General features: G+C 46.1%; 1 protein-coding gene across 25 annotated transcripts in view; it reads right to left on the minus strand.

Moving 5' to 3' along the window:
- The window catches only part of LOC121458704 (band 4.1-like protein 3), a 164,508-nt gene that overhangs the window by 19,446 nt on the left and 127,150 nt on the right, over positions 1-17,912 (minus strand). For 10 of the 25 annotated variants that reach the window (XM_041667994.1, XM_041667990.1, XM_041668006.1 and 7 more), the window contains exons 9-13: positions 17,471-17,623; positions 12,322-12,419; positions 11,012-11,187; positions 7,563-7,783; positions 3,833-4,378 (exon numbers count right to left, since the gene is read on the minus strand). In XM_041667994.1, the coding sequence (XP_041523928.1) occupies positions 3,833-4,378; positions 7,563-7,783; positions 11,012-11,187; positions 12,322-12,419; positions 17,471-17,623 (1,194 nt within the window). The remainder of the gene's footprint in view (positions 1-3,832; positions 4,379-7,562; positions 7,784-11,011; positions 11,188-12,321; positions 12,420-17,470; positions 17,624-17,912) is intronic. The other 15 variants (XM_041668000.1, XM_041667998.1, XM_041667997.1 and 12 more) reach the window with 3 other exon arrangements.

Here is a 17,912-nt window from a genome sequence, read left to right on the forward strand (position 1 = left end):
AGAAAGAGACATCTACTTAGAGATGAACCAAACAAAGCACAGCATTTGCCAGAACCAGGATTATGGGGGAACGAGAAGAGCCCATTTCAGGTTTCACGTTTAATGTCTATGTGTTTTAATGTGTGTAGAGGGGTTTACGGGCTAAGACAGAAACTATGTATTGACGATGAGCCATCAATACAAACCAACTTCTCATTCACAAATCCAATCACGAGTACATTTCCCTCAGCCAAAGCTTGTGAGGAATGTGTTGAAAGCAAGCATCTGGCCAGCGGCTGAAGAGCTCTGGCTCTTAGTACAGCTGCCATGTACACGGGATGTTCAAAATGGCGGCCAGCACCGCTTCATCTCTGCTGACCCATCTCTGGCCAGGACAGTTTGCTGACACTATCCCAAACTTTGTCTGCACATATTCCTAAAACAAAAGCAGTTGGCCTGCACCCTCGGCAGGTGTGCCTGAGAGTTCAACAGACTTTTCTCGACCTGATCGCCCATCTCCATTTAAAAAGTGGGGCAGGTGTGTCTACACATTCCCTTTCAGGAGTCAGGCATGGCTATCCTAACTCCAGGGCCTCCACAACTGTCGGCTGGAGGAAGGACGACTCGGACTAGTACAAAAGGCAGAGTAGCTTGGAGATGTTTTAGGCCTTCAAGGAAATAAGAACCACATGTTCGGTTATTTTAATTAGCTGTGTCAAACACGCCCAACCTTGTTGAGGAAATTCTCTTCCTATTTTAAGAAGTCTTCCTTACTACTTTAAAATTGACTTCATGAACTTCCCAACATCTGAGCAGTAGAGATCAGCTGCAGGTTGGAGGAAGGGGTCTGATGTTAGACTGTTCAAATCCTTGCTTTTCAAACCTGCGGGGCGTGGTGCATATTTCATGGCCTAACCCATTTTCTTCTTGGAAAATGGAAATGACAGCTGTATCTACATTGTATAAGGGATGTCAAATGCTTCATGGGATTCCTACCACACAGAACTACAAGGCGCCAATGAACTGAACTATAATGTATTGTTAGCTATTACTCTGCTTTTCCTAGGTATCAAAATGTTGCTGGTCATATCGAAACTCCCTCAGAAACCGGGTGCAGGGCATGGGTCTGTAAGAAGGCTCAAGGACCAAAAAAGATGGTGATGAGTGATGAGATCCTATATCTGAAAAACTCATCTGTGGACTCGCTGGCATTGCTACTTCACCGCCTAACCTTCAACAAAAATAATAATTGAATAGAGCAGTCTTGGTAGCAGCTGTTAGTTATAGTCTGTTATATTATTATAATATATAATATGTACCTGTGACTACACAAAGCTGCAAAAGGATATCATGTCATGAATAATTGTATAATACAATCTTTACACAACTGAAAGATACATAGTATGTTGACGAACTAATTTTTCTTACATGTTGAAGTAAATCTCCCTTTTCTTTGCATTCCAAAAAATTACTCAGGAATTCATATGTAGCTACCTCCTATGTTATGGTAAACTAACTTCCGCTCAGTGTTTGGTGGGAGGTGACTGGATAGTCTGCCTGTTGTTTGGCCATTCTGAAAGCACAGAAGAAAGACTGTTGGATCAACTGCTTCATCGTTGGAAATGATGACGCGCTCAGATGCTAGGCTTTGGTTTTGAGAAAGGCAGTGACTGACTCTCCACAGCACAGAAAGGGTCATGGCATGAGAGTGGCAGAGATGAACTGTATTTTAAAACGTCACTCAGTTTAGCTGCCAGGGCACTCGAGGCCAACGGGATAAAAGAAGCCTTGTAAGTTTGCAGCGTTTGAGAAACGGGATGACCCAGATAGGAGTTGTTTAGCTTAAGCTGAGGGACAGTATGCGGCTCTTAGCACCCGGGGTTAAGCGTCAACATCGGGCAGATGCCCGCATCCAAAGCCTGGTGGCAGAAGTGCTAACATGGGCAGAGGAGGCTGGAGAAGAGGGCACGAGCTCTGCCGTGGTCAGAGCTGACTCAGTGTCCGGGTCTGCAACACTCAGGACAGCGAGGCCTGGGAAGCTCCCATTCGGCATCCGCTAGCTTCAAACGGGGTCTGCTGTGATTTGCTTTGCTGATGTAATGCAGACATGCCCAAGTTTAACATTAGTTCACATGCACCAACTCCAACAAGATGTAAACCCTGGATTAGGCACAAGATCTCTGTGGTTAGCATCAGAAAAGTCCAAACGGTGATTCGGAATTTAGAGAAGCATAAAGCAGGAATCTTTAGGGTTTTTTTTTTTTTTTTTTGCGGGGTGGGGGGAGGAGATTCATGTATTAGAGCCTTAATAGGCTTGTTCTTCTGCTAAAAGAAAAGTAAGTCTCTTTAGAAGCCTGCCAATGGTCTTTGTAAATAATGTTCTCTTCCCGACTGCAGCATGCTAGTCCTCCACCATCTGATAGTGTCGCGGTCGTGAGAAAGAGAGAGTAAAGTCTAAGACTTAAAGAGGTTCCCGACGTCAGGGACCGTTATCTCTTTCTGCACACACACCACGATCCTGGAAAAGGGCTCCTAGGCAGTGCTGAGCTGAAAAGCCTATGCTGCCCTGTAAAGCACCATCGAGACCATTCACGGTTTCCCCATTGCTGCTCAGGAGCAGGTGCAATGCCTACATATAGGAACCAGCACATTTTAGCTGTGCCATACATTAACGGGGCAGGTCAAATTGTGATTTCTGACTAAGCACGGGGACTAAATAGGCTTCCTCCCTCCCCTCCCCCCTTTCTTCAGTGCGGCCTTGACTGTGTTTTCTAAGGCAAGGAGTCCTGGGCTTGTCTCCTGTCACATAAAGTGCTTGCTTTGTGGGAAGAGGTGAGCTTGGGGCTCTCAGGGAGAGGTGTGGGAGAGTGAAGACATGACAGCCAGCGCCTGGGGGGGGGTCAGCTCCTATTCTTTCTCCTGTGCTGACTGAAGCTCTCAGAAAAGCTGCTGTGCTCTTCACGTGGCCGTGGAGCCGCAGGGAGGAGAGCGATTAAGAGGGAAACGTTGCTAGTTGCACAGACTCACATTGTGGCTGGGACGAGGGAGAGGGACGGGCTGCAAGTTCAGGTTCTCTCCCTTTATAAGGAGACCTGCCCCAGGGTTAGACACATTAAGCCAATTTCCTGGCTGCACCCCGCTGCAAAATGTGGACACTAGGGTCTCATGCTGCTGTCTGATACAGACGCAAGTACGGCTAGCACAAGAGAGGGGGAAACCCTTACATAAAAGTTGTCCTAACGTTTTCTGAACACTGCAGCACGACATATGCGCTTCATGTGGTTCTTCCTGGTCCTACTTCTGGCTGTACCAGTGAATGATGCCATGTAGGTACCATAAACTGCTGTGGGCATTCCTTTTGCCAACAACGAGAACTCCTATCTAACAGGACCGTGGAGGCATTTTGGATCCTAGAGGGAGGAGAAACGGGCAATCTGGGAAAGCTCTTCGGACAATCACTTGGTCACTCCCCCCGTATTTGCATCTTATTATCTGTATTATGTGAGATTTAATTTACTAGATGGCAACTGAGCAGGATCTGTAACTAAGACATGGCCCTTTCCGTAGTGAATGGGTTTTCCGAAATTGCATCCGGGCAGAGCAATTAGCCAATGAGGGACTCAGTGGGTAGCAGAATGATTACAGGGTGGCTATGGACTGCTACATCCACACGGTGTTGTGCCTAAGCCTGGGGCCTGGCTCGGACTCCCCAACACAAAAACCCTCAACATAGTGGCACAGACAATAAATGAGGCTCTGAAAGTAGGACCACTATGGCAGCAGCCAGCTAACACTGGTTCGGACTGAAGCACGGAACACGTAGGGAACGTGTGTTCTATGCTGAGGTACACACCTCTTCCTCTGAACTGTCACTCGGGTCATTGTCTAGGGAGACGCTCAAGGAGGCCGCCTTGGGCTCCAGGAAGCAGAGGCACAGAGCCAGAGGGAAGGAGAGCGTGAGGGCGTATGGCACGGAGAAGGAGGCAGACAGCAGGAAGAAGAAGATGAAGAGGAAGCAGGGGAGGAGGGAGGGTGAGCGGATGGGCAGGAAGTGCTGCCAGCTCTGGGGCAGGAGGTTGGTTTCAGACAGGTTGGGAAAGGAGAGGTACCCGTCATCATCTAGGAGCGAGGGGAATGACTCAGGGAGCTGCAAGGAGAAGGAAAAGAGCGTGGTTCCTTTGCCAGTCTGCTGCCTATAACTAAATGCCACATCTTGGTCCCCTAAGTAAGGCTTCCCCTGGCCATCAGACTCCAAGGCTGGCTCAACTTTGGGCAGCACGGAACCTGGAAAGGGGCTCTCACTCTCCTTACACCTCCTGCGCAGCTCTGTGGGAGATGCAGGGTCAAGGTGGGCTGATGGGGGTGATGAGGGGCATGAGTCGGTGCCATGCCTGGGTGACTGATGGAGAAGGGACGGAGAAGGACAGGAAGAGCAGTCAACATGGATGCAAAAGGACAAAAAGAAAAAGTGCAATTAGTTAACTTTCTCATGGGCATCAACACAAAACCGTCAAACAAGCGTTTTCACACAGCCCCGCTGCTTGGCAGCGACGCCCAGGAGGACGACGACTCCCCCGGTAGACCATCACACACAGGCCAAGGTGTTGTCAAAGGTCAGGACAGAAGTCACCGGGAGGGAGCCACACACATGTGTGGCAGAGCTAATCAATGAACTCTAATCAATGAAAACCAAGACTTTCAGCAGCGACGCCCTACCAGATCAGCTTCACCAAATGAAAATACAAATCAAATTCTGATTGTGGTCACAGAATGTTTAGTCACCTTCCTGTCCTTGGCTAGCCAATTACAGCCCAAACAGGAGTCTTTCCTAATCAAGAAGTTTCTGGCCCCGCTCCTGTCTGATAGCAGCCACAGATATGGATGAGGGGACAGGAGTGAGCACTTCGGAATCTCTGGTTCTCACAGATAATGGAAGCTCCTCGGATTCATCCAGTTTGGCTTCTTTATCTAGGTGGCTGAACAGGATTTCAGCTCTTAACAGTGGCTTAAGGAAGCAAGCCAGCAAAACAAAACAAAACAACAACAACAAACAAACAAACAAAACCTTAGTTTTCTTGGAATGTGGTTTCTATGTGTTTAGTTTCTGCTACATATTGTCTATTAATAACAGAAAGATGCAATTTCTCAGCCTCCCGATTTCTCTAAACATAAAGGGTTATGTTTACGATTGAGGTTTGAATCTTCATGCAATTGATGAAGCATGCTCTGGAATGCTCCCTGTGAGCAATGCATTTATGAGATTGGGGAATCGACTCCATTTTCTGGGATGCTGGCAGTCTCAATGGCCAAAGCCAGAAGCAAGGAGTCCCTAACAGGCTGGGGCAAAGCAGGGGGGCTCAAATACTGTAAATTCAAGGCCAAGGCATGCGGGGCTTATGATAGCCTTCTTTAGCTGCTCCCCCTGCCGTGTGTGTGTGTGTGTGTGTGTGTGTGTGTATGTGTGTGTGTGTGTGTGTATGTGTGTGTGTGTGTGTGTGTGTGTGTGCGCGTGCGTGTTACCTAGCAGCTTAAGAGCATGAAAATGACTCAGCCTGTTTGGTTGTGGTTGTCTAATCCTGACTTAGACAGACATGATAAACAGAGCAACAAAGGGGGAGAAAACACACACCTGAGGCTCGAGGGATGGACAGACACAATGCCCAGATAAAAGTTTGCCTGGCTCTGACAGCCTTCGAAAGGTTTCTCTGATCCTCACACTTGATGTTAAACATTGTACACTAAACAGGCATCTGTGCAAATCTGGCTCAGCTAAGAACAATGCAGATGTTACAAGCGGCCCCTTCACCTCTCCCTAGGTGGTCGTAGGTCATAGCAACATGCTCCTCCCCAGGCAGCCTGGGAAATAGTCTTTTAAACATCATCTCCAGCAGTGCCTTTTGGTTCAAAAATAAGCATCCTCTATGAAGCTTTTTGACGACCGAAAGGCGTAAGATTAGGGTTTAACCTTCTGGGCCAGGTATTAAAGTGCTTTGAGGAAGACAGCTTTGCGGTGGGGTCTCAGCCACAGCCTACGGGAAGACTCTGCTGAAAGGTGGTCTTCCTGGGGCCTGAGGTTACGAAGGTAGTAGTTTCTATGTCCTTCCATTTCCCCCAGAGCAGCAGCAGCACAGAGTGAGACGGATGGGTGCTGCTCCTTCCTACATGCCAAGGTCGCAGGACAGTCTCTCAGAAACAAAGGGAAAGGATTCCGGAAACCTGAACCTACTTTGGAAGCAAACATAGAAATAGCCTTCCTTTCCATCTGCCATTTGGGTATAGTTTCCCAGCCATGAGAATTGACCAGGGATAAGAACTGTACATGTTTGCACTCCAGGGGGACTATCGCCCCCAACCATGTTCCAGTTATCAGATCTATGTTGGTTTAAGTGATGAGGAGAGGGTAAAAGCCAGATTTGGAACAAAGCACATCTGGAGGGCAGAAGCGATCCTAAAGCTGTCATCATTTTCACTCTGTGCTGGTTCTTGTGTTTGGGAAACTAAGAATCTGTCCCTAAAAGGAAAAGCGAATCACAGACTGGGTGGTTTGAAATATTTTCATCTTCTATAGAAAGTGTTATTTTGCTCAGTTTAGGTTTCTGAGGTGCTGGATATTAAACCAACCGTCCCCACACACTGGGACAGCCCTTTACCACTAAGCCACATTCGCAGAAGCAGAAACAGACATCATTCATCTGATGAGCTACCTGCCTAGGAGGCTGTTGAGTTTTTACTGGAAGGAGCCCCCTGCGGTCCCATGCGCTGTTTTTTTTTTTTTTTTTCCAAGAACATGTCTGTGCAACAAAGCACCGGGGCATCAAACGCACCGGCGTTTCAGGATAACCCAGAGGCTGTCAGACGATTCATTTCCTGGCCTCCCTCTCTTTGTGTCCTGCATATTACAGGGGGCTCTCGGTTCCCGTTGTCACTACGCACGAGCCTCCCAGATATGCTAAGTTTCAAATGTTCTGCTAGGGAGTTGCCATAGTATCAGATCATTAGAAATCAATCTGAAACTAAAAACTCATCTCTAAGCAATTTCATTTGGGGGAAGTGATGTCACAGAATGCAATGAATTAAAATGGCTATCATGTCAAGTTCACTTTTCTCTTTCATTGCAGCAGGCCACTCCTTTGCAGACGGGAGTGGGAGGACTGAGAGACAAACACACAGGTTATGGGCAGTCAGTGTTCCTGCCATCAGGAAAAAATGGAGGCGTGTTTCCTTAGCATCTAAGAACGGGGCCAGAAACCGACCATAGCCTTAGTGACAGTTGGAAAACCCGAATCCAAACAGAAAAAAGTACTGCACCCCCTAAAATGTTTTTAAAGAGATCACTCCAGAACAGCTGTTGAAAGTCTTGTAAAACACATTCCTTGTTAAAATATTCCAAGCAGTTAAGAAAACCACTTTACGAGACTATGCTGAAATAATAATAATAATAATAATGTAAACCCCGGCATGAACATGATCAGTGCTGGCGTCTGAACGCTCCTCCACCTTCGAGCCCCCCGGTCTACCGTCTCAGAACCACTGAGCTGTTTATAAAGATGAGGACAGCTCAAGAAGGCAGCCACGAGCTGTACCTTTCCCTCTAGCCGGAGGGCTGGGACGGGGGTGGCTTCCTCGGCCTTCTTCCTCCGGTCCTCTTCCTCACCATGCTCCTCTTCAGCCTTCTTCTCTGGAGTCACAGTGGTGATCAAGTTGGTCTGAGAGATGCCCTTTGTTGTGGCGTACTGGCCTGTGCCAACCTCTGCAGCAGACATAGAATCCTTCATGTATATTTCATGGTTTTCATTCACTGAGGCTAAAAGCAAATACAATCGGGGGGAAATAGAATCCCAAAGAGATAAGTCAGAAGATGGAACGACAGCGCCACACTGCACCTCTGCTAGAAGAAAAACACCAGTGTAAAGTAGCAGGCTGGTTTGCATAGGGCGGAGGCGAGCTGCGGGGACTTTTACCCAAGCACTATCTGCATCACCTGGACCAGTGTTTTCAAATGATTTAAATGCCCACGTCTTGAACCCTAGAATAGTGCCTAACGTTCTCATAATCCCCAGTGAGCATACGGAGGCTGGCTTTACCCTTGGCTGGGCACTCACACCAGATTCATACCCAGTTCAACAATTCCTAGCAGAATCTACAGCAAATACTCTAATCATGTGACTTTGAGCATATCCACGGAAGTGCCATTCACCAAAGGAGCAATGGATTATTTCTGTATTATGTTCAATGTTGAAAAGTTCATCACTCTCCACAATACTCAACACAACAATATGCTCAAAGCACAGTAACAAAATTTACTAATTTCGGCAGAGGTTATGAAATTTAGAAGGGTATTCCTCCAAGTTGATGTAAGGAGATGTTTTCGTTTCCATCGCATTGGAAACAGACTGCCGTGAGGATATGCATGTAAACTTCATTCTCACCTCGACTCTTTGGGGAAAACAAGACAAAGGTTGCTAGCAATCAAAACGCATGCAGAGGCAGAACACGTGAGCAGAGGGATGTGAGGTTCAGCCTTCATCCCAGCTAGACCATGCAGAGGCAGAACACGTGAGCAGAGGGATGTGAGGTTCAGCCTTCATCCCAGCTAGACCATGCAGAGGCAGAACACGTGAGCAGAGGGATGTGAGGTTCAGCCCTTCATCCTGGCTGTTGTCTTAGTAAAAGATGCTTCATTCAGCTCAGGGCTTAATTATGATCAATATTAAATTTTGCTAGTTATTCTTTTAGGGCTTAGATCTCATAAAAAACACACTGGAATTTATAAACACTCCTTTTCAAACACCCCACAGTTGATCACAGACAAAGATACGGCTTTTAAAACGCCAACAAAAACAAAACAGAAAAGGATTCTGAATGAAACCCTTCACTAAGATATTCTCTGCCGCTTTATGTTGGTGAAAAGCTCGCTATTTTAGCGGCCGGTTATGCTGTTATAAACAGGCCGCTGTTGCGTGAAAAAGCAGCTGAATGTTCCAGCATGCAGACATGGCACTCGGCGCTGCAGCAGAAAACATTCTAGAATTGGCAGGGCAACAAAGAGCGAGACATCACATACACAACATCACTTTTGGGCAGAAAGGAAGAGACAGCATGGTATCAGTACATTGATTTCACAATTGTCTTCTGTTTGCTCAACAATTATTTTCACACAAAGGCCACGAAGGAACACAACAGTGACAACAGCCGTATCCCTCGGGCGCACGCCACTGAACAAAGTGAGCGGCATTCAGCAGAGAGAAAGGCATGACTCTACAGAGCGTCCTCACATACTGACTCAGAGAACATACAGATTTTTAGCAGACTAAAGACCGGAAGAGCTTTGGTGCTAACGTGGAGATTTTCACGTCTTCATTCGACTGCCAATGGTCTTGGGTCTAGAAATATCGAAAGATACAGAACGGCAGCATTTCTCTCTTGACATCTCTTGTGGATTGTTATAGGACTTCTCTGGATACTTAATCTGGAGATGCTCAAGTCCCTACCAAAAATGACATACTTTTTACATACAATCTGCACATCGGCCTGTTGTGTTTAAACTATCTCTACTGCTTTTAATGTTGAACACTATGAAGATGATCTGTAAGTCGTTATCACATTGCGTGGTTTCGAGAATGATGAAAGAAAACAGCCTTTGTGCATTCATATGGATGTGATTTTTTTTAAGGGGAAGAAATTATAGTGTTATAATGGAAGTGTTATAGTTATCTATCAGCTGTCTGTATGTCTGTCTACCATTGCCTATCAGCTGGGGACAGAACTGAACCTAGGGTCTTGGGTCTGTTTGGTCAGTTTAATCCCCACCCACCCTGGAGTCTCTCATATTTCCAACCCACATTTTCAATCTGCATTTGGTTTTTTATAGACTCAGAGCCTTTGGATATGAGGGCTCTTTGTGATTAACGTTGTGGCCTGCCTACAAAGCCTTTGAGAGTAATTATCAGCATAGTCACAGTGATAATTATATAAACACTGGGAATTCTCCCTCATATATTCTCTTTGCTCTTCATAACAACCCTGCTGAAGGTGGTCTTATGTCCATTTCCACATGACTAAAACCGAGGGCTGCAGAGCCCGGGCTGTGGCATGCATTTTCCTACGTATCTAGATGAGTCTTGTTTTTTTACACCAGTAGCAATATATACAACACAGCCTCACCGTACAAACATGGCTGTTTCTTAACCAGGGGTGTGAGGAATGGGTTGAGGGGAGTTGAAATCCAACAAGGAAGGAGCAGCTGAAAAATACAGATGAGTTAAGAGGCCCTACGCAATCTAATTTCCCCTTTCCATTTAGGCTTACTTATTAAAATTGTGCATGCCTTTCAGAAACATCGAATTCTTTATTCATTCAGGATGAGTTTTCCATGAACCAGCCTTGGCCAGGTGCTGAGTTAGAGGCCAGAGCCTTACCCACAACCAGGTCCTAAATGTTCTATTGCAGCACACCCTGGAGCAGAAAGCACAGCTCTCTGCCATGAAGGATAACATCCCACCCACACTGTAGACGAAATCACCCCTACTGAAAACTCAGGATCTTGCGCTTCCCTGAGGGGAGCTGACGGGTCATCTCCAGCCACACGTGTTTGACTAGACAGGAGACAGCCATTCGCTACAGAGATGCTTTCTCCCACCATCCCAAGCAGACTGATAACACCCATTCTCTCTAACTTTTAGAGATGTATAGAGTTTTCTTCCTGTTAATTCTTGAAGATCTGCCCTGAAGAGAACTGAACTCTAGATCTGTGAGGCCTGCATTCAGAATGAAGATGTTTTCTCAAGGTTCAGACTGCGAAAGACGAGACCCTCATCCCGTAAGTACTGATGTACTCCAACATGAGCTCACAAGAAAACAGACTGACACAGTCAGTCTTTGGAAATGAATGCGCAGAACCTGACGTTCAGTCACGCGGATCCACATGACATCATTTCCCAGAGTGCAATGGGGGAACCCTGTTTACTCAAAGCTCATGGTTGTTTCACACGCCCTGACGTAGAGTTACGGAGAGCTAGTTAGTATTGCCTACCTCCGTCCAGGCTGCGGGACATGGTGTAACGTTTGCTGGAGGAGCGCTCGAAGTAAGGTGCTGGGCGGTCTATCAACGCACTGGCTCTTCTCGTCTGCGCCTGAGTTCTGCCACTGTACCTGAACTTGGAGCCCAAGGTCAGGAATTTCTTTGGAGGTGCTTCTGGTAGCAATAATCTAAGGGCATTAAAGAAAACACCAGAAAAATTAACGCATGCCCGGGTGGTGTTCAAAGCCGATTGCTTTGCTTTTTGTGCTAAAAGTTCAACGCATGTGTAATGAAATGAATCTGAGTTTAATTTTTAATTTTAGGAAACACCGTCAACATAATATATATTAATTAGAAATGTTATTTTACAGAAGTTGAAGCAAAATAGGGAGGGTTGGGCAGAAGAGAAAGGAATGTTCAGGGTTTATAGCTTGGTGGCAGGATGCTTGCCTTGTATGCCAGGGCCTTGGGTTCTATTCCTAGTACTACACACACACACATACACACACACATAAAATAAATATTAAGTCATGTATGCTGGTACATGCTGGTAATCCTAGAATTTAGGAGATGGAGACAGAAGTTCAAGGTCATCCTCAGCTACATAGTGAGTTCAAGGTCAACCTGGGCTATGGAGACCTGTTACACACACACACACACACACACACACACACACACACGTAAGGAACAGATAGGATACTTTAAAACTATGAAATAAAATGACGAAAACACAAGTTAAATTAAGGAAAATTCTTGAGATTTAGTCAGATGTTCTTTTAGGATTTCTGTCAAGGAGCTCGGTTTGAGCTGGGTACGGGAGCATCCATCCATGACCCCAGCTCTCAGGAGGTTGGGGGAGGAGGATTGGGAGCTTTAGGACAGCTTGGACTACACAGAGGCTGTGTCTCAAAAAAGAAGCAAAGCAGAAGAGGGTGCCACATAACCTAAGAACCCAAGTTCGGATCCCCCAAACCCACTTAAACCTGGGCAGGGTAGATCTAGCATGTCTATAGGGAGCTGGGACAGGGGAGCCCAGCCTGGTGTAAGCAGCAGTGAACATCAGACCCTGTATTAAACACAGAGGGAGGTGAGCGCGGATACCCAAGGTTGTCCTCTGACCTCTATGTGTACAGTGGCAGGCATGCACTGTGTCCCTCCCAAACAGAGGAAGGAAAGAGGGACAGAGAGGAGAAACAGTGACCATTGTGATGACAGGAACAGAAAGTTCCATGATGTTTTCCGCTGCACCTTTTTCCCCTGGTACAGGTGGCCCCAACAGCTCCCAATTTTGTTAGGAAGAAACCCAAACATTCGCCCCCTACCTGAAAAAGGTATGATGCTCCACGCACACTTTCCAGAGGCGCTTGGCAGCCCGATGGTTCGGCAATTTGAACCCAATGGTGCTCTCAAACTGCTCAAACTGAAATATTTAAAACGCACACACAAGAAAGACTAGAGTTCAGTTTGGTATTCTATAAATAAAAACTTCGCAAAACATTTACACACTTACAGCCCATCATCCTTGTTTTCATTACCGAGTCGGCCGTGGTGTGCAGAATCCGTTCATTTTAAGCCATCTTTTACCTACCACCTCAGCAGGCCTGAAGTGTACATAACTGCCAACAATCTGTAGAAGCCCAGTCTAAACTCAGATCAGGGAGACATGCGGATTCCCCCCGAGATCAACTAGCCCTGATCTCATTTTAAATTACGTTTCCATGTTTTGTCAGTGGCACGAGGCCTTGAATTAAAATGCTCAGAAAATAAACACAAATGTAAAAGAAAGTCTATGGTAGACATAGAAATACATATCCTTTCTCCACAGTGGATGCTTCACTCTGTGATATTGCTGAGGTGCCCCGGGTGTTTAACAGTACCGACTGATGATAACCCTTCTATATTATACATAACACAGTGCCAACTGATAACACCTCTATATTATATACAACACACTGGCAGAACACATTTTTATATTTTCCAACTTGCTGAGACTCTTCAGATGATACTTTGTCAGTCATTTACACTCTCATGGTGAAATATCTGTCCCTCTGTATCATGTTTTAGTATTATTTTCACAGAAGCACACTCAGCTGTCTGTCTGCAGACGTCATACAGCAGGCCACCAGAGGGTCACCTTACACATAAAGGCTTAACCCCAAAGCACAGACCAACATGACTGTTGGTTTTCACAGCAAAAGTAACTCATGTTGCAAATCAGCAAGGTGAGTGTATCCTAAAAGTAGGCCTGTGAGATATAATTCCCATTGACCCCTTTTTCCTGTTTGTTGAGGTACTGGAGAAACTGGGAAATATGCCAAAAGTTGCCTTTCCCAGTTCCCTTTGCGCTGGCCATTCCTGCAGTGGTCGTTGGGAAAATTGATGTTGTCCGAAGGTCCTCGTAAGAACTGTGGCTGCTGAGTAAATACCACCCTTTAGTCCTGCGTCTAACACCTAAGACCAGGACACCTCTACCAGGCCAGGGGCTGCTGAGTCATCTCATTCTCTCTGGAAGATGTAGGGTGGAATTTCTCTTCAAAATCTTTATGGCTATATAATAAGTATTCATATTTCTGGAGCATACTGTGGAAGTTCAAAGGCTACACACTGTGATGTCTGCCAGAGGTATCACCTCAGACATGTATGTGATTTAACGTTGGGAATATTCCACATCATACCTACTATGTGTTTTGAAGTTGTCAGATTCATTGTCAACTATATCTCCCGACAGAACTCCAGAGCACGGGAAGCTCCTCCACCTACCAAGTGCAGCCTTATTTTCTAAAATGACAGCCATCTTCTTTCCAGCCCAGTTCCCCCTTCCAGCCTTGGAAAGCCTCACTCCCCTCTCCACTCCTAGCTGCTCGTTTGTGGGAAGAGACCAGGTCTCTGCTGCTCTTAGCTCAGGACGAGCAGCCCCCAGGCTGCCAATGTTCTGATGTTCTCCCCACTCTGGTTAGTGTCTGCAGAGCTAGTATGCCGCTGGCCTTTTTAGCTCAAATACGAGCATAAGGGCTAGAAGTTCCTTTGCACCTGCTTCTGCCAGGGCCAAAGCCTGACTCAGCTTCTCTTCCACCCTTTAGCAATGAGGAACCACCCTCTGCCGCCTCTGATAACTCACCCGTCACCTCAATGCACCCTGGCTTCCCAACTCTGACGGGATAACACACGTTTCCCTGGCCCGCATTCTGCACGCCCTCTGTGTAGCCCACAACACTGCCAGCGGATCACTTTCCAGAGACTCCTGTCATGTCATTGCTTCGGCCCTAATCTGTGGCTGCTCTTCTGCCTGCCCCTCTCTCGAAATGATCTTATAAGGGCCTCCTTTTGAACCCGTCCTGTTCTGTGGGAAATTTATGCCATGCCCTAAAGCCTTCAATAAGTTGTATACAGCTGGTGACCACTTACTGTCTACCGTGTAAGAACTAAGCCTTACAGTCTGCCTTTACCCCAACAAGCCGACCACGCGACCGAGTCATTTCGATAATTTTTAAAAGACCTTTATTGCATGATGTCTCTGACTTCTCTTCCCCTTTGTGTCTTAAAATTTGAAATGCTAAAAACTGGCAAACTCTTTAATTTTAACTCAGAAAACAAAGAGCAGGGAATGGGTCCATGTTAAAGAAATTTCAGTCCTGACGATTTTCTGAAAAATATCCCCAACGGTCCCCTCACATTAAAAAACATTTGTCAGTTCCACTCACGGGAACAGAAACCTGACTCTTTGGGAAGGAAAAGCAAACTTCACCCTTTACCCCTGCCGCACTCAGCCCAAAACTTCCCAGTTCTGCCCAGAACCTTCCTGCAAACGTGTTCCTTCCACGCTCCTCTCACAGCCTCTGAGCCACTGGGTCCTACTCCCTGTCACACTGTGTAGTTGGATTTTATTGTGACATTTAGGAAAGCAAGATATTTCTTCTGGGTGTTATCTCCTTATTTAAACCTTCCACAGATCACGGCGTCTGTTAGGTTCATGTCATCGGCTCCCATCTGACCTCCATCAAAATCCTCAATCACATCTAGAGGATGCCGTCTCTGTGTGTCACACACTACTCACACCTACAGGACGCTGTCTTGTGTGTCACACACTGCTCACACCTACAGGACGCTGTCTTGTGTGTCACACACTGCTCACACCTACAGGATGCTGTCTCGTGTGTCACACACTGCTCACACCTACAGGACGCTGTCTCGTGTGTCACACACTGCTCACTCACACCTACAGGACGCTGTCTCGTGTGTCACACACTGCTCACACCTACAGGATGCTGTGTCATGTGTCACACACTGCTCACACCTACAGGACGCCGTCTCGTGTGTCACACACTGCTCACACCTACAGGACGCCGTCTTGTGTGTCACACACTGCTCACACCTACAGGATGCTGTTTCGTGTGTCACACACTGCTCACACCTACAGGACGCTGTCTCGTGTGTCACACACTGCTCACACCTACAGGACGCCGTCTCATGTGTCACACACTGCTCACACCTACAGGATGCCATCTCGTGTGTCACACACTGCTCACACCTACAGGACGCCGTCTCATGTGTCACACACTGCTCACACCTACAGGACGCCGTCTCATGTGTCACACACTGCTCACACCTACAGGACGCCGTCTCGTGTGTCACACACTGCTCACACCTACAGGACGCCGTCTCATGTGTCACACACTGCTCACACCTACAGGACGCCGTCTCGTGTGTCACACACTGCTCACACCTACAGGACGCCGTCTCGTGTGTCACACACTGCTCACACCTACAGGATGCCGTCTCATGTGTCACACACTGCTCACACCTACAGGACGCTGTCTCGTGTATCACACACTGCTCACACCTACAGGACGCCGTCTCGTGTGTCACACACTGCTCACACCTACAGGACGCCGTCTCTGTGTGTCACACACTGCTCACACCTACAGGACGCTGTCTCTGTGTGTCACACACTGCTCACACCTATAGGACGCTGTCTCGTGTGTCACACACTGCTCACACCTACAGGACGCTGTCTCTGTGTGTCACACACTGCTCATACCTATAGGACGCTGTCTCGTGTGTCACACACTGCTCACACCTACAGGACGCTGTCTCTGTGTGTCACACACTGCTCACACCTATAGGACGCTGTCTCGTGTGTCACACACTGCTCACACCTACAGGACGCCGTCTCGTGTGTCACACACTGCTCACACCTACAGGACGCTGTCTCGTGTGTCACACATGCTCACTGTTTCTCTGCTCAATGGAAAATAAATGGAACATGCCTTAAAAGAAAGAACAAATAATATTTATGCATATCTAATGCACAACCTACAGTCTGACAAAAACATGCTCCCCTAAGTTGTCTGAATTCAGTTGAATGTATGTATGCATTAAGTGTTTGTCATACAATCTTTAAGAACTATATTTTAAAACTCTGCAATTTCAGGTATAATGTGAAATACTATTCTTCTTGTCCTCTATTTCAATTTTAAACCTTTAAAATGTTTATTTCATACAAATGAGTGTTTTGTGTACATGTATGTATGTGCACTATTTTCATGACCAGTGCCTGAGACTTCTGGAATAGCGCATCAGATTCCCTGGAGCTGGAATCACAGATGCTTGTGAGCCACCACGTGGGTGCTGGTAATTGAATCTGGGTCCTCTACACAAGCAACAAGTGAGGTTAACCTCAGAGCCATTTCTACATCCGTAGACTTTAATTATTAAACATGATTTTCCATCCAGATACTCCATTGGAGACTTAAAAATCTTAAGAACCGTTCCTTGTATTATATCAGAGTATGTTCAGAGACATAAAGGAGTAGGGATCTTTGAGGCTTAACAGCCTTTAATATATTAACTACACCCATTAGAAATTTTAGGTATTATTAAAATTGATTAATTTCCTCCTAAGAGTGTGTTGAGGAGCAGGCATTTATAGCTTATTATGTACAAATTGCTAAGCAAGATGCAGGGTCATTGTGTAGGTTATTGCTTAAAGAGTATTAACAATTCTTATTATTAGTTTCTCTAATAAAAAAGCTACAGAATTCACATTCAGAACTCTGCTTCAATGTTTATACTTTAAAGCATGCTCTCTTGAAGCTATTGGCTCGAGGGAGCAGCATGGTGTATAGGAGAACACATGGGGGTGCGATTATAACAGGACACAGAGAAAAAGAGCTCGTAACCACAGCTTGAAGTATATGAAAAATAGGCAGGAGTCTTGTTGATTCTACATTAAAATATGATTTAAAAAATTTTTTCATTAATATATGCAGTTGGTTAAAAAAAACCTGAATAATCTAAAAAGAAGGGAATATTTTGTTACTATTTGCTGGAGAGACCCACACCGAACTCTCAGAGGGACTGAGACATAATTCTCCCTGCCCCACAATGCTTGGAACCCGCAAACAGTCTATATTTCTTCACGCACCTGGGACCCTTCTTCCCAAAGCCTATGAAAAATATGCGTGTACTTACCTCTCCTGGCCTGATTTTAATGTAAAAGTTGTTCCTTTTATATGAAATCTTTAGGACCTTAGGCCAAGCAAATCTGTTTATCCGCAGCCGGTCACGGTAGATCAATAGACCGCTCGCACAGACCCCCAACATAATCTCCACTCCTTCCGAATCCTGGAAGACACAACGGAGCAGTTCGTCGCCTGTTTCCATTTTTGGCAGGTACAAGATCTAGAACTCCATGGCAGAAGTTATAATTGACTGATTTAAATACGAAAAACACTGCTGCAATTTTTAAAAAACACCACTACTATATAATAGCATTTTAATGATGGCATTTTTCACTACGGGGAGTGGAGGGGTGGGGGCCGGTGAAGTTAAATCAATCCACCCAAGTATATGAGATTCATGGCACTAACACTGTACACAGAGTGCACATACACACACACACACACACACACAC

The sequence above is a fragment of the Microtus oregoni genome, unplaced genomic scaffold, assembly GCF_018167655.1.
Source record: "Microtus oregoni isolate MIOR12 unplaced genomic scaffold, Mior012 000018F_ref0000195, whole genome shotgun sequence".
NCBI lineage: Eukaryota > Metazoa > Chordata > Mammalia > Rodentia > Cricetidae > Microtus > Microtus oregoni.